Source organism: Abramis brama (assembly GCF_963993115.1).
Source record: "Abramis brama genome assembly, chromosome: 5".
NCBI lineage: Eukaryota > Metazoa > Chordata > Actinopteri > Cypriniformes > Leuciscidae > Abramis > Abramis brama.
This window is the reverse complement of record NC_139967.1, coordinates 11,836,333-11,854,139: the sequence shown is the minus strand read 5'-3', so window position 1 is coordinate 11,854,139 and position 17,807 is coordinate 11,836,333. Positions and strand designations below refer to the sequence as shown.

Below are 17,807 nucleotides of genomic sequence, written 5' to 3'. Positions count from 1 at the left end.
AATGAGTTCTTTATTTTTTAAATAAACTTAATTTATAATTTTGAGCTTTAATTGTTGCTCCAGAGTTTTTGTTCATATCTGAAAGTGAGCCATTTTTAAGCCTTTTTAAAGGAACGACGCAATATTGTAACATTTCTTTTAAACGCTGATCCCCAACACTGATTATAATAGAAGCAATCTACTCATCATAACTATTTTTTGCAGTGATGACTGGGTGTTACTTTTTGCATATTTTTAAAATGACTTCTTGCACACATTGCTATCCAGTTAAAAGTCTTCAAAATATATGAATGCGGTAGACAACGGATAACATTTTCTTTATTGAAAACATTGAAGTTCATCTATACAAAACAATCTACATATAAAAACAGCCCTACATGCAAACCTCAGGACTAGTGCAATTGAAATTTTACATTGAGAACTTGCCTAAATAACTATTGATGGAAGCCATAATCTAAATTATGAACAATTGATGGGCCATATATTAAAATAATCTCTGAGGGGAAAACTGGCTCTCATTAATGCACAAAGTGGCCGAGATCAGCATGGACATAGATATCCCCAAAAAATGCATCCTAGCATCTGATAGGGGATGTGGCACAAAAATTCTTCCAGTAAAATCGCTCTCATGTCCATGCTGACCGGGGTCTGCCGTGAATCTGCCACGATGAAAAAATTGAATCAGTTAGTACATTTCAAAGCACTTGTTATATAAACACTGGGTGAAATACTTGAATCTTCACTCACTCTCTGCTGGTAGCCCTGTCTATTCATTCTCTCCGTCTCAAGACGAAGCTCCTCCTCCTGCAGCCTAAGCTCCTCCCTCTCTTGTACTTCTTCCTGTTCTTGTCTTTGCTGCTCCTCCCACTGTTCCTTGCGCCTCTGCGCCACCTGTTGGACGAACACATCTATTGAAGACATCTATAACTCATATACTAGAGTAAGTGTAGTGCTTTATTCAATACACACACCTGTGCATTGATCTCCTGCATGCGAGATGTGCGGGATCCCTCCTTCTGCTCCCTCTCCTGGCGTAGAGTGAATCTCTCTTGCTCCAGCTGTTGGATGAGCTCCTCTCTCCTCTTCAGAGACTCCTCCCTGGCCAGCCTGTTCTCCTGCATTCGTTCATCCAACTGCTGCTGACGTCCTATCAGGACCTACCAAACATAGTTTAAAAATATATAACATCCAACACACACTAACTGTCAGCTATTTAACTACAGTTCTTAAAAATGAACTACATTATTATTATAAAACTGTAGAATTCTACTTCAAAATACAATTTAAAGGTCAAGTGAGTCATTTTAGTGCCACTGCAAAAATAATTATTGTATTCATTCAAACAGACAGTAGCCCATAAGTTGTGATTTCAAGAAAATAAATAAATAAACAGACCATTCACCTTTAAAGTGGCAATCACACATTTCATAACATTTATTTATTAGAATATCAAACATGATTTTATTTTTCACCCTAAGGTACACTTATAATAGTAATAATTAGTAATACTAACTTTTTTTGAACGGTAGTATACAGCATATTAGAATGATTTCTGAAGGATCATGTGACACTGAAGACCGGAATAATGGTCATCACAGGAAAAAAATTGCAATTTAAAAATATTAAAATAGAAAACAGTTATTTTAAATTGTAATAATATTTCACAATATTACAGTTTTTACTATATTTTGGATCAAATTAATGCAGCCTTGGTGAGCATGAAACATAAAACATTAAAGTCTTACTGACTTTTGAAAGTAATATGTTTATTATTAAGTTTTTCACCAAATTTGATGTTCCATGACTATGTTCCACCCTCTCCAACTTTTACTATTTTTTTTGCTGCTGTTCCTTTAAGATATCTATATAAACATCCTCTTTGCATATGAAATGAGATCCAACACTTACTTACTAACTTAGGGTTTAAAAAGTCATATATTAATGCATTAATCTATTATATGATGTTGGCAAATTCAGAATTAATCTGGAGAAGATGTTTCTCAAAGTTACTATTTCTATATTTCTTTTACATCTAAAAAGATTGAGGACTGTTTAATTCCTCATTATATGACCCATTTAGAAAAAAAAAAGAAAAAAAAACTTTACACAAAAAAACACAAAATTATTCACATGAAGTATGTGAGCAAAGAGCACTGTTTAAGGGGGTTTCATAAAAGAAAACCAACGTTCGAGCATGTGACTGCTAATCTATTGGCCGTCAGCCTCGTCTCACCTCCCGCATCAGTCTCTCTCTAGCTCTCCTCTCTTTCTCCCACTCTGCCTCTCTCTTCTCCCAAACACGCTGAGCTTCTTCCCTGCAGGCAGCAAACAAAAACAGAGCATGAGTCTGACTTACAGGTACAAACGCATCTTTAAGTTCTTAAAAAAACATCCTGACTGAGCTTACCGATATAAAATATCAAACTCTGCCTCCCTCTCCCTCTCCAGCTGGAGCTGCTCCTCTATGACTCTCTTCATCCAGGCGGCGTCAGCGACAGCTCTCTCTTTCCTGGCTTCCTCCAGTCTCTGGTCCTCCACCTCTCCCTCCAGCAGTGCTGCCAGGATCTTGCGGTCTGCCTCCTGGTGGACAGGAAAGTTATTGGAGTTACTCAGTCAGGACAAACTATGTTGAGTTCTGAGGCAAAAAGTGGTAAAAACATCAGTTTCTGCTGTAACATACCAGTTCCTCCTGCACCTGCTGTGCTCTCCTTTTCAGCTGAGCACGATACTGACGAGTCAGGAAATGCCTGTGGAAGCAGAGAACTACTAATTTAGTATTATCTATATACTATAGAGTGCAACAATCGGGTTCCAGAAGTAAAACCTCCATTCATTTTCTTCATAGGGAACAACTTATATAGCTTTAAAGGCAGACTTACTGTGAGCTACAAAGTTGTTAATGAATGCTACTTGCTTCTGCAGAAGCCATCAGCCCGCATTATTTCAGCTTATTTTTTTAAATAATCGTGTTTAACAGCGGAATTCCTGATGAAAAACTACATTTCCCATGATGCTGTACAGACAATTACAGCAATGAGAGAGTCGAAAAAAGCAACACATGCCATAATAGCTCTTTAGCTCCGCCCACTCCTATGAAGCACTGCATATGACGTAATCGAGTCGATACCTCTACGCTCTCAAAATACTTAAATGTTTGTATGTACATGCATTTTTTTGTAATTAACTTCAAATGATATAATGTTGTGATTTACCTCATAGCTGATTGGCTTGGTTTATGGCTTATACAGTAATTCTTTAAAATATACTTTTTTAAAGTCCCCCTGTGGTGTAAATCAAGCTTTTAATGTTGTGTATATGTCTATATGGTGTTTTTAATATGCTTTAAGACAAACCATGTATAAATTCATAAGTCAACACCATTGCTGAGTATTTTCTCAAAAACAAGGTTTGAAATCGCTGATGTTTCTGACGTAACAAACTACCTTGTAACCAATCACGTCAACGAGTGAATCTCTGAGCTGGTGTGAGTGAGTGGAGGCGGGGCTAATTTGCCTATTCCTTGATCCACGTATATTAAATGAAGCAAGGGTGTGAAGTTACATTCAAGCTATATTAAAGCATGAAGATTTATTTTTTTCCAAGGAAAAGATGAGTTTTCAGGAATACAATTAATGACTACAGGAAGACTTTAAAATCCCAATGGGAAAAATTATTGGAAAAAATACTTCCAGAACCAACGCTGCTTAGAAAGGGAGTTGGCACTGTTGCATTCTATTACAGTTTTTATTAATATTTTGAATTAGCTTTTATATATTCATTTTTCATTTTAATTTTAGTTTTGAGCTAAAAAGCTACCTTTGTATTTTTGTATTTATATATATATAAAACATTTTGGTTTTGGTTTTATTTCAGTTAGTAATTTTAGTGCTTCAACTTATTCAGTTAGTTGTTAAAGCAACATTACTCATTTTTGTTTGGTTAATCTTTTTCATCTAATATTTAATTATTTATTCATTTTATTTAATTTCATATTTATTTCATTTAACAAAAAATGGTTTTAATAGTTTTATATTTAGTTTACAATAACAGCAGTTGCAGAAGAAATCCCTCAACATGTTTAAATATTTTACCCGAATTCAGTTTTCCTCCTGCTTTCCTCCATCCTCTTCCTCTCATCATCTAGCTTCTCAAGCTCCCAGCGTTGAGACATCAGAGCTTCCTGTTCCTGCTTAAGACGCTCAGCCTGGAACAAATAAAAGAAATGGAATGTATAAAAACTCAAATACACTTTAGCGCCACTAACTAAACCTTAAATACATGGCATCTATCGGCTTTTATTTATTTAGGAAATGTTTTTTTTATCGAAAATGAAAAAAAGTCAAATTTCTTAACATTAGTTAACTACATTTGTTAACATGAACTAACAATGAAAAATACTTCTAAAATCCTGTTTATGGCTAGAACGATAACTATAAAGATAAGTATAACAATAATGGTAACACTTTATTTTATAGTCCTTTTCACATGTACATGCTATGTACAATAACTGGGTTATAACTACTAACCCTGAACCTACCCCTAAATGTAACTTTAACCCATGTAGTTACCTTATATTACCAGTAGTTTCTTGGGTAAGTACACTGTTAGAACACTATAAGTACACATACTGTAAAATAAAGTGCAACCACGAGAACTATACCAGCAGACAATATTGTTCTGTTTATTTAGTCTGCCGCTTTAAATGCTCAACCTCTTTAAAGCAGGATGGATTCTGATTGGCTGTCAATGTTGGTATCAATCATCAGCTGGACAAAAATGCAAAAAGTGATTCCAATGATATTGTTTCTCTGTGCTGTTATCATTATAGTTGTGGTGTGGACTCCTTTTATATTTAGAACTATTTTTAGAACAATATCTTTATCGTTATAGATATCGTCCTTGGTGTGAACAGGCCTTAAAGCATTTATTAATCTCAGTTAATGTTCATTTCAAAATTTGGCAATACATTTTTTAAATCAAAAGTTGTCTTCTAATGGATTTAATGAACAGTTTTTTAACATTAACAAAGATTAATAAACTCTGTAACAAATGTATTGCTCATTGTTAGTAAATGTTAATGTATTAAATAACTTTTAGTAATGGGACCTTATTGTAAACAAACAAATAATAATAAAAAAATGAATATAATGAATTTACTTGATCTTTATGGCCTTTGTTTTATGTCACATGGTTGTTGTTGTGACTTAACAATGCATTACACGTATCAGTCTATTCTACAGTAAATCCGTACTTCCTGGTCTCGTAGTTTGAGCTCCTCCATCTGTTTGCGGAGGTCTTCAGCTCGCTTCTTTTCCTCCCGTCTTCTCTTCTCCTCTTCTTCCTTCATTCTTTCCAGAGCCTCCCGTCTGGTTCTCTCATACTCGTTCTCAAAACGCTGTTTCTCCACCTGAGTTCTCTCATCAGCCTGAGTGTTACAGAACAGAGTTACATTTTAATGTTAAAACAAAAAAGTCATTTTCTTAGAACCATCAACTAATATTATTTGTACACGTACTCAAGATGGTTAATGTTACGTGATGCTCAACTGATCAGCACTCATGCATGAGCCGACATGGCACTGGCATTTAACACTTCCTGTGAACGTCTTACCTGTTTTTTCTCCTGCTGTTGAAACTGCCACTGGCTCACAACGTGATCTTTGTGCAATCCTGACTCCACCTGTACGCACAAACATTTGAGACACGGAGATGTCTGATTAAATAATGCTCCAAAAGTGGTTGCGTGTGTTTGGATTCTGAGCCAAAACCCGAGCTCAGAGTTACAGATCAGTCATGGAAGAAACATACTGTATCACATGCCCTACTAACTTACAGCCATGTCTGGTTCTTGATGAGTTTAATTCCTGGCAGAAATGTTCATCGGCTCTACTGATGGCATACATTTGATTCCACAGAAAAATTATTTAACTCATCTCTTTTGAATTTTATTAACAGTAAGGAACTTTCAGTAGATGTAAACAGCCAGATAATGTACTTTGAGCGTTTAAAAGCAGGAAAAACATTTCTTTCAGCACTTTTCGAAAGTTTGGGGTCTGTAAGATTTTTTAATGGTTTTGAAAGAAGACTCTAAAGCTCAGCAAGGCTGCATTTATTTGATCAAAAATACATTCAAATGGTAATGCTTTGAAATATCATTACAATTAAAAATAACTGTTTTATATTTGAATATATTTCAAAATGTAATTTACTCCTGTATGGCAAAGCTGAATTTTCAGCATCATTACTCCAGTCTTCAGTGTCACATGATACTTTAGAAATCATTTGAATATGCTGATTTTCTGCTCAAGAAGCATTTCTTATTATTATCAATGTTGAAAACAGTTGTGCTGCTTAATATTTTGTGGTAAACTTTGATAAATATAAAGTTCAAAAGAACAGCATTTATCAGAAACATAAATCTATAGCATTATAAATGTCTTTACTGTCACTTCAATTTAATGCATCCTTGCTGATTAAAATTGTTTAAATTCTTTTACTGACCCCAAACTTACAGTAGTGTATATAAATTCTTACTTTAAAAAAGTGTTTCCTTACAAATGACCTCATAGTAATACTCATAACTAACTTTCTTCATAAACATTACTGACATATGACTGACCTTCCGCAGATCTGAGTTGTTTTGCTTCCAGTGTTCCCTCAGCAGCTCCTGTGCGAGCTGAAGAAAATAAAAATCACCAAATCAGATCAGACACTTTTCAAACGTGTAGCATAACATCATTTTGTGACAAAACAATTAGCGTCCATACATTTTTCCTCCTCTCTTCCCTGGCGGACCGGAGATCATCTGTTTTTTCCACTAGCTGTCTAGTCAGTGTGGCTCTGTCTGGCACAACATTTCTGAGCTCTGCCTCCAACTGGTCTCTCTCCTGCTGGAGCATCGTCCTCAGTCGCTCCCTGCGTTCCTCTAGCTTCCGCTGCTTCTCCTCCTTCATGCGATCCCGCTGAAATGCTGACATACTAAAAGGCCAAGAAAAGAAGTTTGTAACTTTGCTATAGAAACATAAATCGTTACCGTGGATGCAAAAAACAGTAAAATAGTACTAAAAATAGTAAAAAAAAATTATCCACAAATAGAGGTGCATAAGCTCAGATCAGTGAGGCCTATGATCAATCAGTTCCAAAAAGAAATACAAAACCTGTCCTAACATAAAGAAAACTCATTTTTGATTGGTGTAACAAGGTAGGGAAAAAAGTCCCCAAAAAAAGCACAAAAAATATCCAAAAAATGTTTTGGGGTAACTTTATTTTGGTGGGTCCTTTTGAACATTCTGTTGACTATAAGTTACTTTGCAACTACATGTCAACTAACTGTCATTAGAGTATTAGTGGACTGTTTGCTTAATATCTGCTAACTCTTTATTGTGATGCTCCTTCAACAGACATTCTACTGACTATAAGTAACTTTGCAAGTACATGTCATCTTATTCCAACCCTTCTTCCAACCATTCCAACCCTTCTTCAGGGCTTCTCCCTAGAATATTAGTCTACTAATACTAACTCTACTAACACTCTTATGAGAGTTAGTAGACATGTAGGTAACGTTAGGTGCAACGCAGATTCGCATAAGTCTGCAACATAACAAAATGTGAAAAAAATTAAGGGGTACGAAAAGGCACTGTATAGTATTTTGAATTTGTACATTGTTCTATTATCTACTGCATATTTATGTATAATGTTATTGTATGGTACTTATATGATTATTAGGCTACATCTTCTTAGTCACACTTTATATTAGGTGTGTACCACTATGTACTTACATTAAAAAAATTATTGTTAGGTATAATCTGTACTTATTGTTACTGTTACTTATTATAACTCAAAACTGACCGATCCCAGAACCAACCATGATGTGTGCTGAAGTGTTTTCTCAAATATAAACTAAAGGAAGGCATAATGAAAGTAATTCACCATCAGTACCTGCGCTGGAAGGACTGCCGTGAGCTCCACTGCGACTGTTTGCTGCTCCGGACCTCCTGCTCTCTGAAGTACTGCGAGTGCACCTCCCACTGCTGCCTCCAGCGAGCCTCCTGCTCCCGCTGCCGCACCAGCTGCCTCTCCAGAGCCCGCACTCGACCCGGCCAGTGCGCGGAAAGCGTCGGTAAAGCCATGGATCATCTGATGCTCAACCGAGTTTCCTTCTCAAGCTTTATTTATAACCCGACCTTTATGATAGACCTTGACCTACAATCATTCTGGTGCTCTCCTAATTTAAATGAATAACGTTAATATGAAAACAAAGATGTAGTAAAAAGGAAAGCCGTTAACGACAGCGGACGTGTAAACAAATAACCAGAGGGGAAGCGTTCTATGGTTACTGCGCTACTTCCTGGTTACCTACGGCGAGTAGCGAGGCACAAACCAGGTTGACAGAGCGAAGCGATTTTGTTGTGGATTTTTTATAGTACTTTAATTTATAGCTAGCAGATAGATATGATATGGGAATATGATATCAAGTTTACAGTAACAGTAACTCTTTCATAAAATAGTATAAATTAAATATTTTTCTTGATGAATCTGAAAAAATAAGCTTAAAAGGAAATGCAGGCATGTTCACTCTTTTTACATGGTCTTTGCAGAAAAAGAATGTCAGTGTGATTAATTTACATAATTGTAAAATTGCTAATATAGGCTATATATAGTTGCCAAATGTAAATCTTATAAACAATTTTATCTCTGCTAGGCTGGTTTAATCCAAAATAGCTATTGAATGATACTAAATGTTTGTATCCTTACAATTGAATCACCCATTGGCCATTTTAAAATGCGTCAAAAAGAATAAAAAATTATTAAAAGACTTATTGAGTGTAACAGTGCCCGCCCACTTTTTCAGCGGCGTTGGTTCTGAAGTATTTTTTCCATTCATTTCTCCCATATAGGGTCTTCGTTAACATGTTATAAGCCATGAACCAAGTCATCCAGCTACGAGGTGAATCATAACATTACAAACTTTGATTTGAAGCAAAAAAAGTATTTAAAGATTGGACAAAAATACAAAGGGACAAGACTGTGTACTTAACGGCATAACAGCATAAAAACGATGTAGAAATATAAAACTATATATCAAAATCTAGATTTTATATATACTGTATATATATATACAAATTATTGCGAAATATGCATATATCATATTTGTATATATCAACTCGATAGGACATTCGCAGTGCTTCATGGGAGTGGGTGGGGCTAAATAGACATTTTGGTGCGTTTTGTTTGTTTCGACTCTCTGATTGGTGGATTCTCTGTACAGCATCACGGTTAATGTAGTTTTTCACCACCAATTCTGCTGTTAAACACGATTATTTTAAAACTAAGTTGACGACTTCAACAGCAGCAAATGCTATCGATTAACAACTTCGCAGCTCACAGTAAGGCTGTCTTTAAACTGATTTATAAGTTATCGTTAATAATCAATTTCCATATGGAGAACATGAATGGATTTTTTACTTTTGGAACCTGACTGTTGCACTCTATATAGGCCCTTTAATACTATTCAGAAGTCTTATTTTATTTGATCTCCAGGGATATTTCAAGTGTGATCAAGACCTGCAGTGAAGGTGACAGCAGTGTCTTAATACTCTATAGAAGATTAAATATTGATTAAAAATGAGCAGTCAACTGAGGTGTGAGATAAAGCTGCAAATTTGATGCCAGTATTAATAAAGAGACAATGACATGACTTTCTGGGTCATTGTAGGTTAGGCCTACTAGTGCATGAATTAAACATTACATTGAATGTTTAATGGTGATCAGATAATCGTATCTAATTGTCGTCAGAAAGACTCCCCGCTTAAACCTCTAATGTCAGCAACAGGGTAAAGGACATTTTAATTATTAACTATAGGAGGCCCCTAAACTCTCAGCAAAGATTCTAACCTGAGCTGCTCTTTGATTATTTTATATCCTTTAAATAATCCACAAATAAGCAATAGTGAAATTAAGGTACATATTCATTTTCTTTGAGGAGAAAATGGCCAGCCAAAACAGAATCTGCCTAAAGCTAAGCCTCAATAAGGGAAATAACATTTACAAAAAGTAACATTTTTAGTTTTTACTTCTCTTTAGAACTCTTATTATTTTGTAATATTTTATCTGATGAATCTGTTAACTGGTGTGAGTAAAAATAAAAAAGTGTTATATTTCACAATAACATCAGATAGAAGGAAAAGTGTGAACATTGAATATTACATATTTCCGTAACAGAAAAAAAATATTTTTCATGACTACATTGTAAAGTGTGGGCACTGTGGAGAATACACTTTGACAGTTTTGCCCCCGCCCCCGTGATATGATTGGTTCCTTCGCAGAGTCCCCGCCCACATGTTGAACGTTTCCGCGATGTCTCTGCATATATTTGCATAAAGGGGCGGTGCAGGGGGGCCGGCCAGCTGTGCAGTGCAGCTTTAGCAGAAGAACTGGAATAGTAAAACGCTGTGTCTGTCTGTCCGACGGTAGTTCCGGGTTCTGCCTTCATTTCTACTCTGTTGTCCTCGTCTTATGTTGTAGGCAAAAAAAAGTCACTTTCGCCCACTTTAGGCAATCATGGCTCTTCTTATGGAGCACCAGTTCCGGCAACTTCCAGCCGACAAACAAGTGGAAACCCGACCGTTTCTCGAGGCGGTGTCTCACCTTCCTCCTTTCTTCGGTAGGTTCTTCCGTCATCTCTTATTTGAGCTCAGATTTGAGCATGAACTCTGTGCTGTCATGAAACGGCCTGATGAGTTGGGTTTTAAAATTATATTTAGAACAATATTTTTGGATTTGAAAGTTTTCAGTTTTCTATGTAACTTGTTCAGGTCGTCAAAAAGTTATTTTAAAGTAGCAATTTCAATATATTACGCAAAAAATAGCTTTTACAAAAATGTCTAATGTTTGTTTCGACATTCATCTCTTTCTCAGTCATCGCTTCAGAATGGAATCAAAGTAACAATTAAATGCATGCATTTTGCTATATAGTGTCTTTACAGAATGAGAGTTTAAAAAAAAATCTATTACATAATTATACACGTGTTGTTACAAAAATCAGTAGTCTGATGTCATCTGATTTTGTGGATATTCCAGATCCTTGATCAGGGGTGAGATTTTCCACTCCTGATCAAGATATGTGTTCTTCAGAAGTTGTTAGTAAAGTCAGACAAAGCCTAGCTGTCAAGCAGAAGCCATTGTTTGCTGTTGAGGACTAATCTTTTTTTGGCTCAAATTTCTTTTCACAAAGAAGGCAACAAACCTAATGCATGCATAATTTAATCTGCTGCCCTCGATTTTGGAAGTTGAAAAAATTGATTAGAATGGTGTTGAGTTGCCCTGCTCTATTCATTGGTGGAACTAAACAGCAGAACATCTTTGTTCAAAGCCTCATTTGGTATTAATATGAAAAATGCATTTGAAATGAATTTGCCACTTGAAACGCCAAGCCTGAAGTGTTCACATCAGTGCTCAATGTACTCTTCTATTTTTTTTAAGCCATCACTAAAAGGGTAATTTTCTTGATGTAGTTGTGAAAAAAACTGGGTATGACGGCAAGAGAATAAACTAAAATTTCCAGTGACAGCAAAGAGCTCCAAAAGTCTGATTTAAAATCTAATTTAAAATGAAAAATAAACTATTTTAGGATTTTGAAAAGAAAAAAAATTAAACATGTCCATCTTTTCTAGGTCACTAATCAAATTCACCATGTGCAAAAAAAGAAGAAAAAAAAGTTAAGGTTTTGCACAAACTTGTGGTGTCCATTATGCTAAATGCCATATTTTATTTAAAACAAACTCTTTCATTCAAATGATAATTTTTATTAAATTAGAGAATACTAAATAGAAGTATTTTATATGTTTTATGTTTGTTATTCAAGAAGCTCCTGGTGGAGTCCACTGGTATATTGATCTGTGAACTAAATGAAAGAATAATAAAGACACTTAACCTCAGTAGATGGGCTTTGTATAGCAGGCTGTGATTCGAGATCATATTTATGATCATGTGATGTCATAATGAGACAATGGTTGTTGTGATTGTTGCTAATTCCCACAGAAAGATAATTAAGCTTCCCAGCTCTTGTTTAGAGTTCACACTTTATCACAAAAAGCCCTTGTGTGGAGTACAAACATAGAAAGAACAGGAGGGAGGGCTGGCATTGTTAGACCTGTGAGTGAATGTGTTTGTGTTTTTTCTCTGTAATTAGAAGGCAGTCATTCACAGTGAAAAAGCTGAAGTGTAAGCAGTGTTTGAGCTTGTTTGTTGAGTTCTCTGTAACCAGAGATGCTCCTTTTGCTATCAGTACAAAATGCTGATGTTGACTCCGGACTTTCCAATGGGCTAAGTATGTTGATTTGAACCCTACACTGTTGAACATATCACTACTATCTTGGGAGATACTATTCAGGTGGTACTCTCACTCAGCAGGGGTATCCGTGGCCCCGGTGCAGGTTGTTGCCGTGGCTTTGTCCACTGTGAAATCCCCAGTTGAAATCGTGTTCTGGGGCCAGGGAGAGGCTTATGGGGTGGGTCCCCCTCTGTTGAAATTGCGGGGCCATCCTAAGGCCGGGGGCCCCTAGAATCGTCCCCACTTTTCACCCCGATAGCGATGGCCTTGCTCTCACTTCAGGAACACATGCTGTATATCACTTTCTAAGGTTCTGGCATTTTGATTGTATTGGGCTTCGATCGTTGGCCTGTCATACATCTGTTTTCATGATGGGGCACCAGTTGCAGTCCTGGCTTTCTTGATGCCATTTTTCATTTATCGCTATCGGTCAATAGTGTAATATGTATATTGACCGATATTAGATATTTAATTTTGTTTACCTTTGTCGTCATTTAATTCTTACTAAAAGTTCATCTTTAAAAATTCGAATCATTTAATAACACTGTTAAGTGTAATCTTTAGCTGTAGTGTTTTTAAAGTTGTTATGTTGCACTGTCTAAATGCATTTTTAGCATTTAAACTGACTGATTTTAGTTTTTGTGTTTTATTTTTAATTGGTTTAGGGAAAATAGTAAAGAATATATATATATATATATATATATATATATATATATATATATATATACATTAGTACTAGTACTGTCAAATCAATTAATTACGATTAATCATATCTAACATAAAAGTTTTTGTTCTTATAATATTTGTGTGTATTATGTATATTTATATATACACACACACACACACACACACACATATATATATATATATATATATATATATATAATGATAGATATATGCACATATATTATGTAAACAAAAACTTTTATGTTGTATGCGATCGCAATTAATTTATTTGACAACACTGACATTAGTGGACTAATGGACTATATATATAGCACATTTATTGGTTATCAGCCATAATAACATGAATTACATGAAAATAATTATCAGCTTATCCAGTATCAGCCAAATTTTAATATCGATGCATCCCTAGTTGAAGACTAGTAGTAATCAGGTTTAACCTAACCTAACTAGCTTTTTTTTCCCCGGAAGTTCAAAATGTACTTTACTTATTTTGAATAGGCATGACACTTTTGTTGGTTTGTGTAGCCCAGCTGAAGAGCTGTAAATTTGAGGGGTATGTAATGTTATGTTTGCAGAATTAAGCAGTGCTTGCATGCAAACAACCCAGTAAATCATAATCAAGCATTAATTTTAAACAATACAACATTTATCTAATCAAATACAGTATTCATTGGTTGCAGTAATGGAAACATCAGTGATTCAGTGTGTTTCCATTTCCACAGGTATTTATTTCAATACCAGTCTTGCAAAGCATTTGGTCTCGATGTGATAATGGGTGGTACTGAAACTTTAATGAACCGCATGGGTGCTTTCAGAAATCTGTCATGCTCTCTAAGCACGGTTAATTATTCAGTGCTCTTTTTTTAAGGTGGTAATGTCAGAGTTCACTCTGAGTTCTTGGGATCAGAAGCGGCAATACTTTTACTGTGCATCTGCCACTTTCCTGTAAAAACTCTAGTATGTAAAAAAAAATCTCACAGCTCTGTGAAAGAATGTTGCGTTCAATGCATTCAAATACATGAAAATTGCCTAAGTGTTAATAAAGTTTGTACTGTATGTATGCAAATATTATTTGCCTGTTCTCTTTATCTTCTATTAGATTGCCTCGGCTCTGCTGTTTTTTCCCCCATAAAGGCTGATATTGCGGGTAACATCACTGTAAGTTTATCACGTGACACACACGGTTGATAAGCATTGAACAATATAACTTTCACAACCTGAACTCCACTCACCCCTCTGCTTTTTCTCACAGAAAATCAAGGCTGTGTATGACAGCAACCCCACCAAGTTTAAAACCCTGCAGCACATTTTGGAAGCAGAGAAAGAGATGCATGGATCCGAGTGGCCAAAAGTAGGAGCAACACTTGCCCTCATGTGGCTGAAAAGGCAAGGCTGGGCCTGAAACGCTTCTTTCGTTTTATTTTAGAGAAGTGAATCTGAAAAACAGTGTTTGATTTTGCATAATATAAAAAAAGGACTTTTAAACTTCCTATTTCTTCTTTTAAAGTTGGCATGAAACAGAAGTCGCAATAGTTGAACGAAGAAAATGGCTTTTCTATAGATAGATCTTCTCAAACAGGAAAAAAAATGTAGGGTGGGACTTGATTTTGTCCATGTTGAATTAATTGGATGGTTGTGGTTTGCTATTGCTGCTATCTAATGTGAGTGACAGGTTGTCTCGCTCTCGTGCCAGTAAACACGTCATCTGAGAAGAGGAGATGTAAGAGGGAGAGGAAGTCATTTTGATGAAAGATTAAATGATTAAATGAATTTAAAATGTTACTTCCAAGGAAGTAACTAATGTTTCTCTCTCTTTACTTCCACCTGACTTTAATGATTGGCTTCTTTCTCAACCCAGAAGCTTAAGTTGGATTTGGTCATTGGGGTTGAGAACTGAAACTTGCTGCATCCACAAATCACACCATTTAATTCTGTTACACACCCCTCCATCCCTAGACTAAAATGTTGACGTAACAATAATAAATACGGCAATATTCCATAATTTATTTATTTATTTTTAAATCAATTTTATTTCATGGTGACTTTAAAGGAATTGTAAATCCAAAAATTGTAATTGTCATAATTTACTCGCTCTATAATGTTGTTCCAAGCTACTTTTATGATTTATGACATTTCTGGTGCTTGACAAAGTTTGTCACCATTCAGTTTCATTCTGTTAAAAAAAAGAGCACCCGGAACGTTTTATTAAACTTGTCCTTTTGTGTTCCACAAAGGGGGCTACGCTTTATCCAGGTTCTTCTCCAGAGTCTAGTGGATGGGGATAAGGATGAAAACAACCCCAATCTCATCAAAGTCAACATCACCAAAGCTTATGAGATGGCCCTGAAGAAGTATCATGGCTGGTTTGTCCAGAAGCTCTTCAGAGTAAGCGTCTTTAAAAATAATGAAATAAACAAAGGACACATTTGGAAGTTGAATTTATGTAAATAAATAAATATATTATAGTAAAAATTGCTTTCCATTTTCTGAAGAGTTAAGTGTAGACATTTCTGTTGTGATGCCTGTAAATGCTTAGACAAGCCTTTTGAGATTCCATCGTCTTCATTCTTTCAGGCAGCCCTGTATGCCGCTCCATACCGATCCGATTTTCTCAAAGCTCTTTCTAAAGGGCGAGAGGTCAAGGACGAAGAATGCTTGGACAAAGTGCGGCAGTTTCTAGTCAACTTCACAGTTACTATTGATGCCATCTATGAAATGTACACAAGGATGAATGCAGAGCTGGACTACACTGTGTGATCTCTCATTCACAAGCTTCAGACCTCAACTTCCTCCCTCCCAGTGGTTGACTGTTGCCTCCCATTAGACGTCTCCTCATTGGACCGTTCCTCTCTCCTGCCGGATCCCGCATCTCTGCAGTGTACGGTTTTGTTTTCTCTTGAGGGACAATTAGGGTCCAAGCTGCTGAAGACTCTGGCGGCTTCAGAAGGGAGGATGTCTGCTATTGTTTGTTCTGCTCATGTTGACGGTTTAAATGCTTTGGCTTTTCTTTAGAAAAGTAGCATAAAAAAAAAAAAACGTGTTTTATAACTTTACTAATTATTTCTTCATACACTTTAAGTATGGAATGGTTTCTTTAAGCAAACAACAATAGATGGCAAATGAGGGTTTTAAATATACTTAATCATACCAAAACAAGAGTCTTCAGACTCTTCAGATTTTTTTGACCTTGGATTCTGTTTGCTTAAAAAAAATACTTGAATATGACATAAAATATAAAGAAACTACTTCTTCACAGGTGACTGTAAAGCCACTCTATTGAGCGGTTAAACGTATTCAGTAATTCTTAGATTCTTAAATTCTATTATGACATTCTATTATGATATGGATGACTGATCTTCGTAGTCTCAATTGGTCTGCTGTTTTATTATGTAATATAATGGATTAAGTATTGTTGGTTTGTAGTTTTCAACTTGTCATTCCCAACTATCAAATGTTAAATTCAATCAGGTTGCTTTTTAGATGTAAATGTTAATTTATTTAAATGATTTGCTTTTTATGCCAGTTGCCTTGTGATTTACTTTCTGACATTACAGACGTTCTTTCCACTTTGGCTTGATTTTAACCAATGGACTTTTTCTGTTCTTGTTGTCGTCAGCTGACTTGACGTCAATAAAAGCTAATTTATTTAAAGCAAATTATTTTTGAAATAAATATCTCACTGGCATAGAGGACAGACAAAACTGAAGCAGTACATAATGATGACCCCAATGTGATTGATGCATTCTGGTGCTGTTTTACTCTTCCACTGTAATTTATTAACTTAGTGTCTTACATCGATCATAGTTATGTATAGTCTCTTTAAAAATCTCATTAAAACCATGACCTTGCATAAGTTGTTTCGTGGTGTACTTTACTTTTGGCTGCACTTGACCTTGCTTTATATTTTGTTTTATTTTATTTATTCTAGTATAATCATACCCCCCCCCCCTGCACACACACACCTGCCTGATGCTGGTTTCTGACATCAACCCGATTTTCATTTTCAACCACAATACAACGTCTGTCCAACGTTGGAGATTAACGTCAGTCTGACATTGGATTCTGACATCAACCTAATTTTCATTTTCAACATTTGGTTTGATCTTCTAAATGCAAATGTTGTCATTGTTTTGGAGCACACTAGCTTACAGATAACAGTAAGGCTAACAAATTCATACTAAAAGCCAAAAAACTTTAAATGGGGCACTATTTGAGGGAACAGCCATTTAGGTGGACATTATTGAGTGCACTTATTCAATCTCACATTCAATCCCACACTACTGGAACTGTGTTAGAAATAAATTTGATTTTGATATGAGGGTAGGCAGGCATATATAGAGGCATAAGGTACTGTAAGTATTACATACAACAATGCAACAATAATAAAACAATTAATGCATTGACTTTTACTTTAGATACTAAAGTACTTTTAAAAACGAGTAATTTACTTAAGTAAAAATCGGTCTTTACAACTTTTGCTTGTCATGGAGTAATATTTGACCAGTAGTATCTGTACCAGGAAGTTGTGTAGCCTACTCTGTCCACCTCTGGTAAAATCATGTTAAATCATGATTGGGCAGGAGCATTGTCTTGTTGAAAAATAACATCTGATCATTCCTCTATAGATAACAACTTTTCATTTGTGAAGCAAGCCATTCTGCAATATTCTCCTGAACTCCAAAGCATTAAATGACTTTTCACAGTGAAGCATCATCAATACCAGCAGCTAAAAAGGCTTCCAACACAATAGCCCCTTTCACACAGAGATTCCGGAAAATACAGGGATAAAG

General features: G+C 35.6%; 2 protein-coding genes across 3 annotated transcripts; one reads left to right on the top strand and one right to left on the bottom strand.

Moving 5' to 3' along the window:
• Positions 1-291: 291 nt before the first annotated feature.
• On the bottom strand, positions 292-8,365 carry tchp (trichoplein, keratin filament binding). Of its 2 annotated transcripts, XM_084115724.1 has the most exons (12): positions 7,938-8,365; positions 6,767-6,977; positions 6,619-6,675; positions 5,611-5,679; positions 5,252-5,425; positions 4,092-4,204; positions 2,681-2,747; positions 2,408-2,580; positions 2,234-2,315; positions 972-1,157; positions 748-891; positions 292-659 (listed from the first exon to the last, which is right to left on the bottom strand). In XM_084115724.1, exons 1-12 carry the CDS (start codon positions 8,126-8,128, stop codon positions 627-629), a joined length of 1,500 nt encoding a protein of 499 aa, XP_083971850.1. In that variant the 5' UTR covers positions 8,129-8,365; the 3' UTR covers positions 292-626. The 2 variants fall into 2 exon arrangements, with proteins under 2 accessions (XP_083971850.1, XP_083971849.1); XM_084115723.1 differs by having other exon boundaries at positions 543-891.
• A 2,054-nt stretch (positions 8,366-10,419) lies between these two features.
• gltpa (glycolipid transfer protein a) lies at positions 10,420-16,870 on the top strand. Its single transcript, XM_084115730.1, has 5 exons — positions 10,420-10,662; positions 14,117-14,175; positions 14,270-14,403; positions 15,252-15,402; positions 15,592-16,870. The coding sequence occupies exons 1-5, from the start codon at positions 10,560-10,562 to the stop codon at positions 15,772-15,774; spliced, it is 630 nt and encodes a 209-aa protein (XP_083971856.1). The 5' UTR covers positions 10,420-10,559; the 3' UTR covers positions 15,775-16,870.
• Positions 16,871-17,807: the final 937 nt, after the last annotated feature.

Coding starts and splice junctions, on each gene's coding strand:
- tchp (XM_084115723.1), bottom strand. CDS start 8,128: ATGGCTTTACCGACGCTTTCCGCGCACTGGCCGGGTCGAGTGCGGGCT. Junction 2,316..2,407: donor GAGTTTGATATTTTATATCG/GTAAGCTCAGTC, acceptor TGCTGCCTGCAG/GGAAGAAGCTCAGCGTGTTT. Junction 1,158..2,233: donor GAGAGAGACTGATGCGGGAG/GTGAGACGAGGC, acceptor TATGTTTGGTAG/GTCCTGATAGGACGTCAGCA.
- gltpa (XM_084115730.1), top strand. CDS start 10,560: ATGGCTCTTCTTATGGAGCACCAGTTCCGGCAACTTCCAGCCGACAAA. Junction 14,176..14,269: donor ATATTGCGGGTAACATCACT/GTAAGTTTATCA, acceptor TTTTTCTCACAG/AAAATCAAGGCTGTGTATGA. Junction 14,404..15,251: donor GCCCTCATGTGGCTGAAAAG/GCAAGGCTGGGC, acceptor TGTTCCACAAAG/GGGGCTACGCTTTATCCAGG.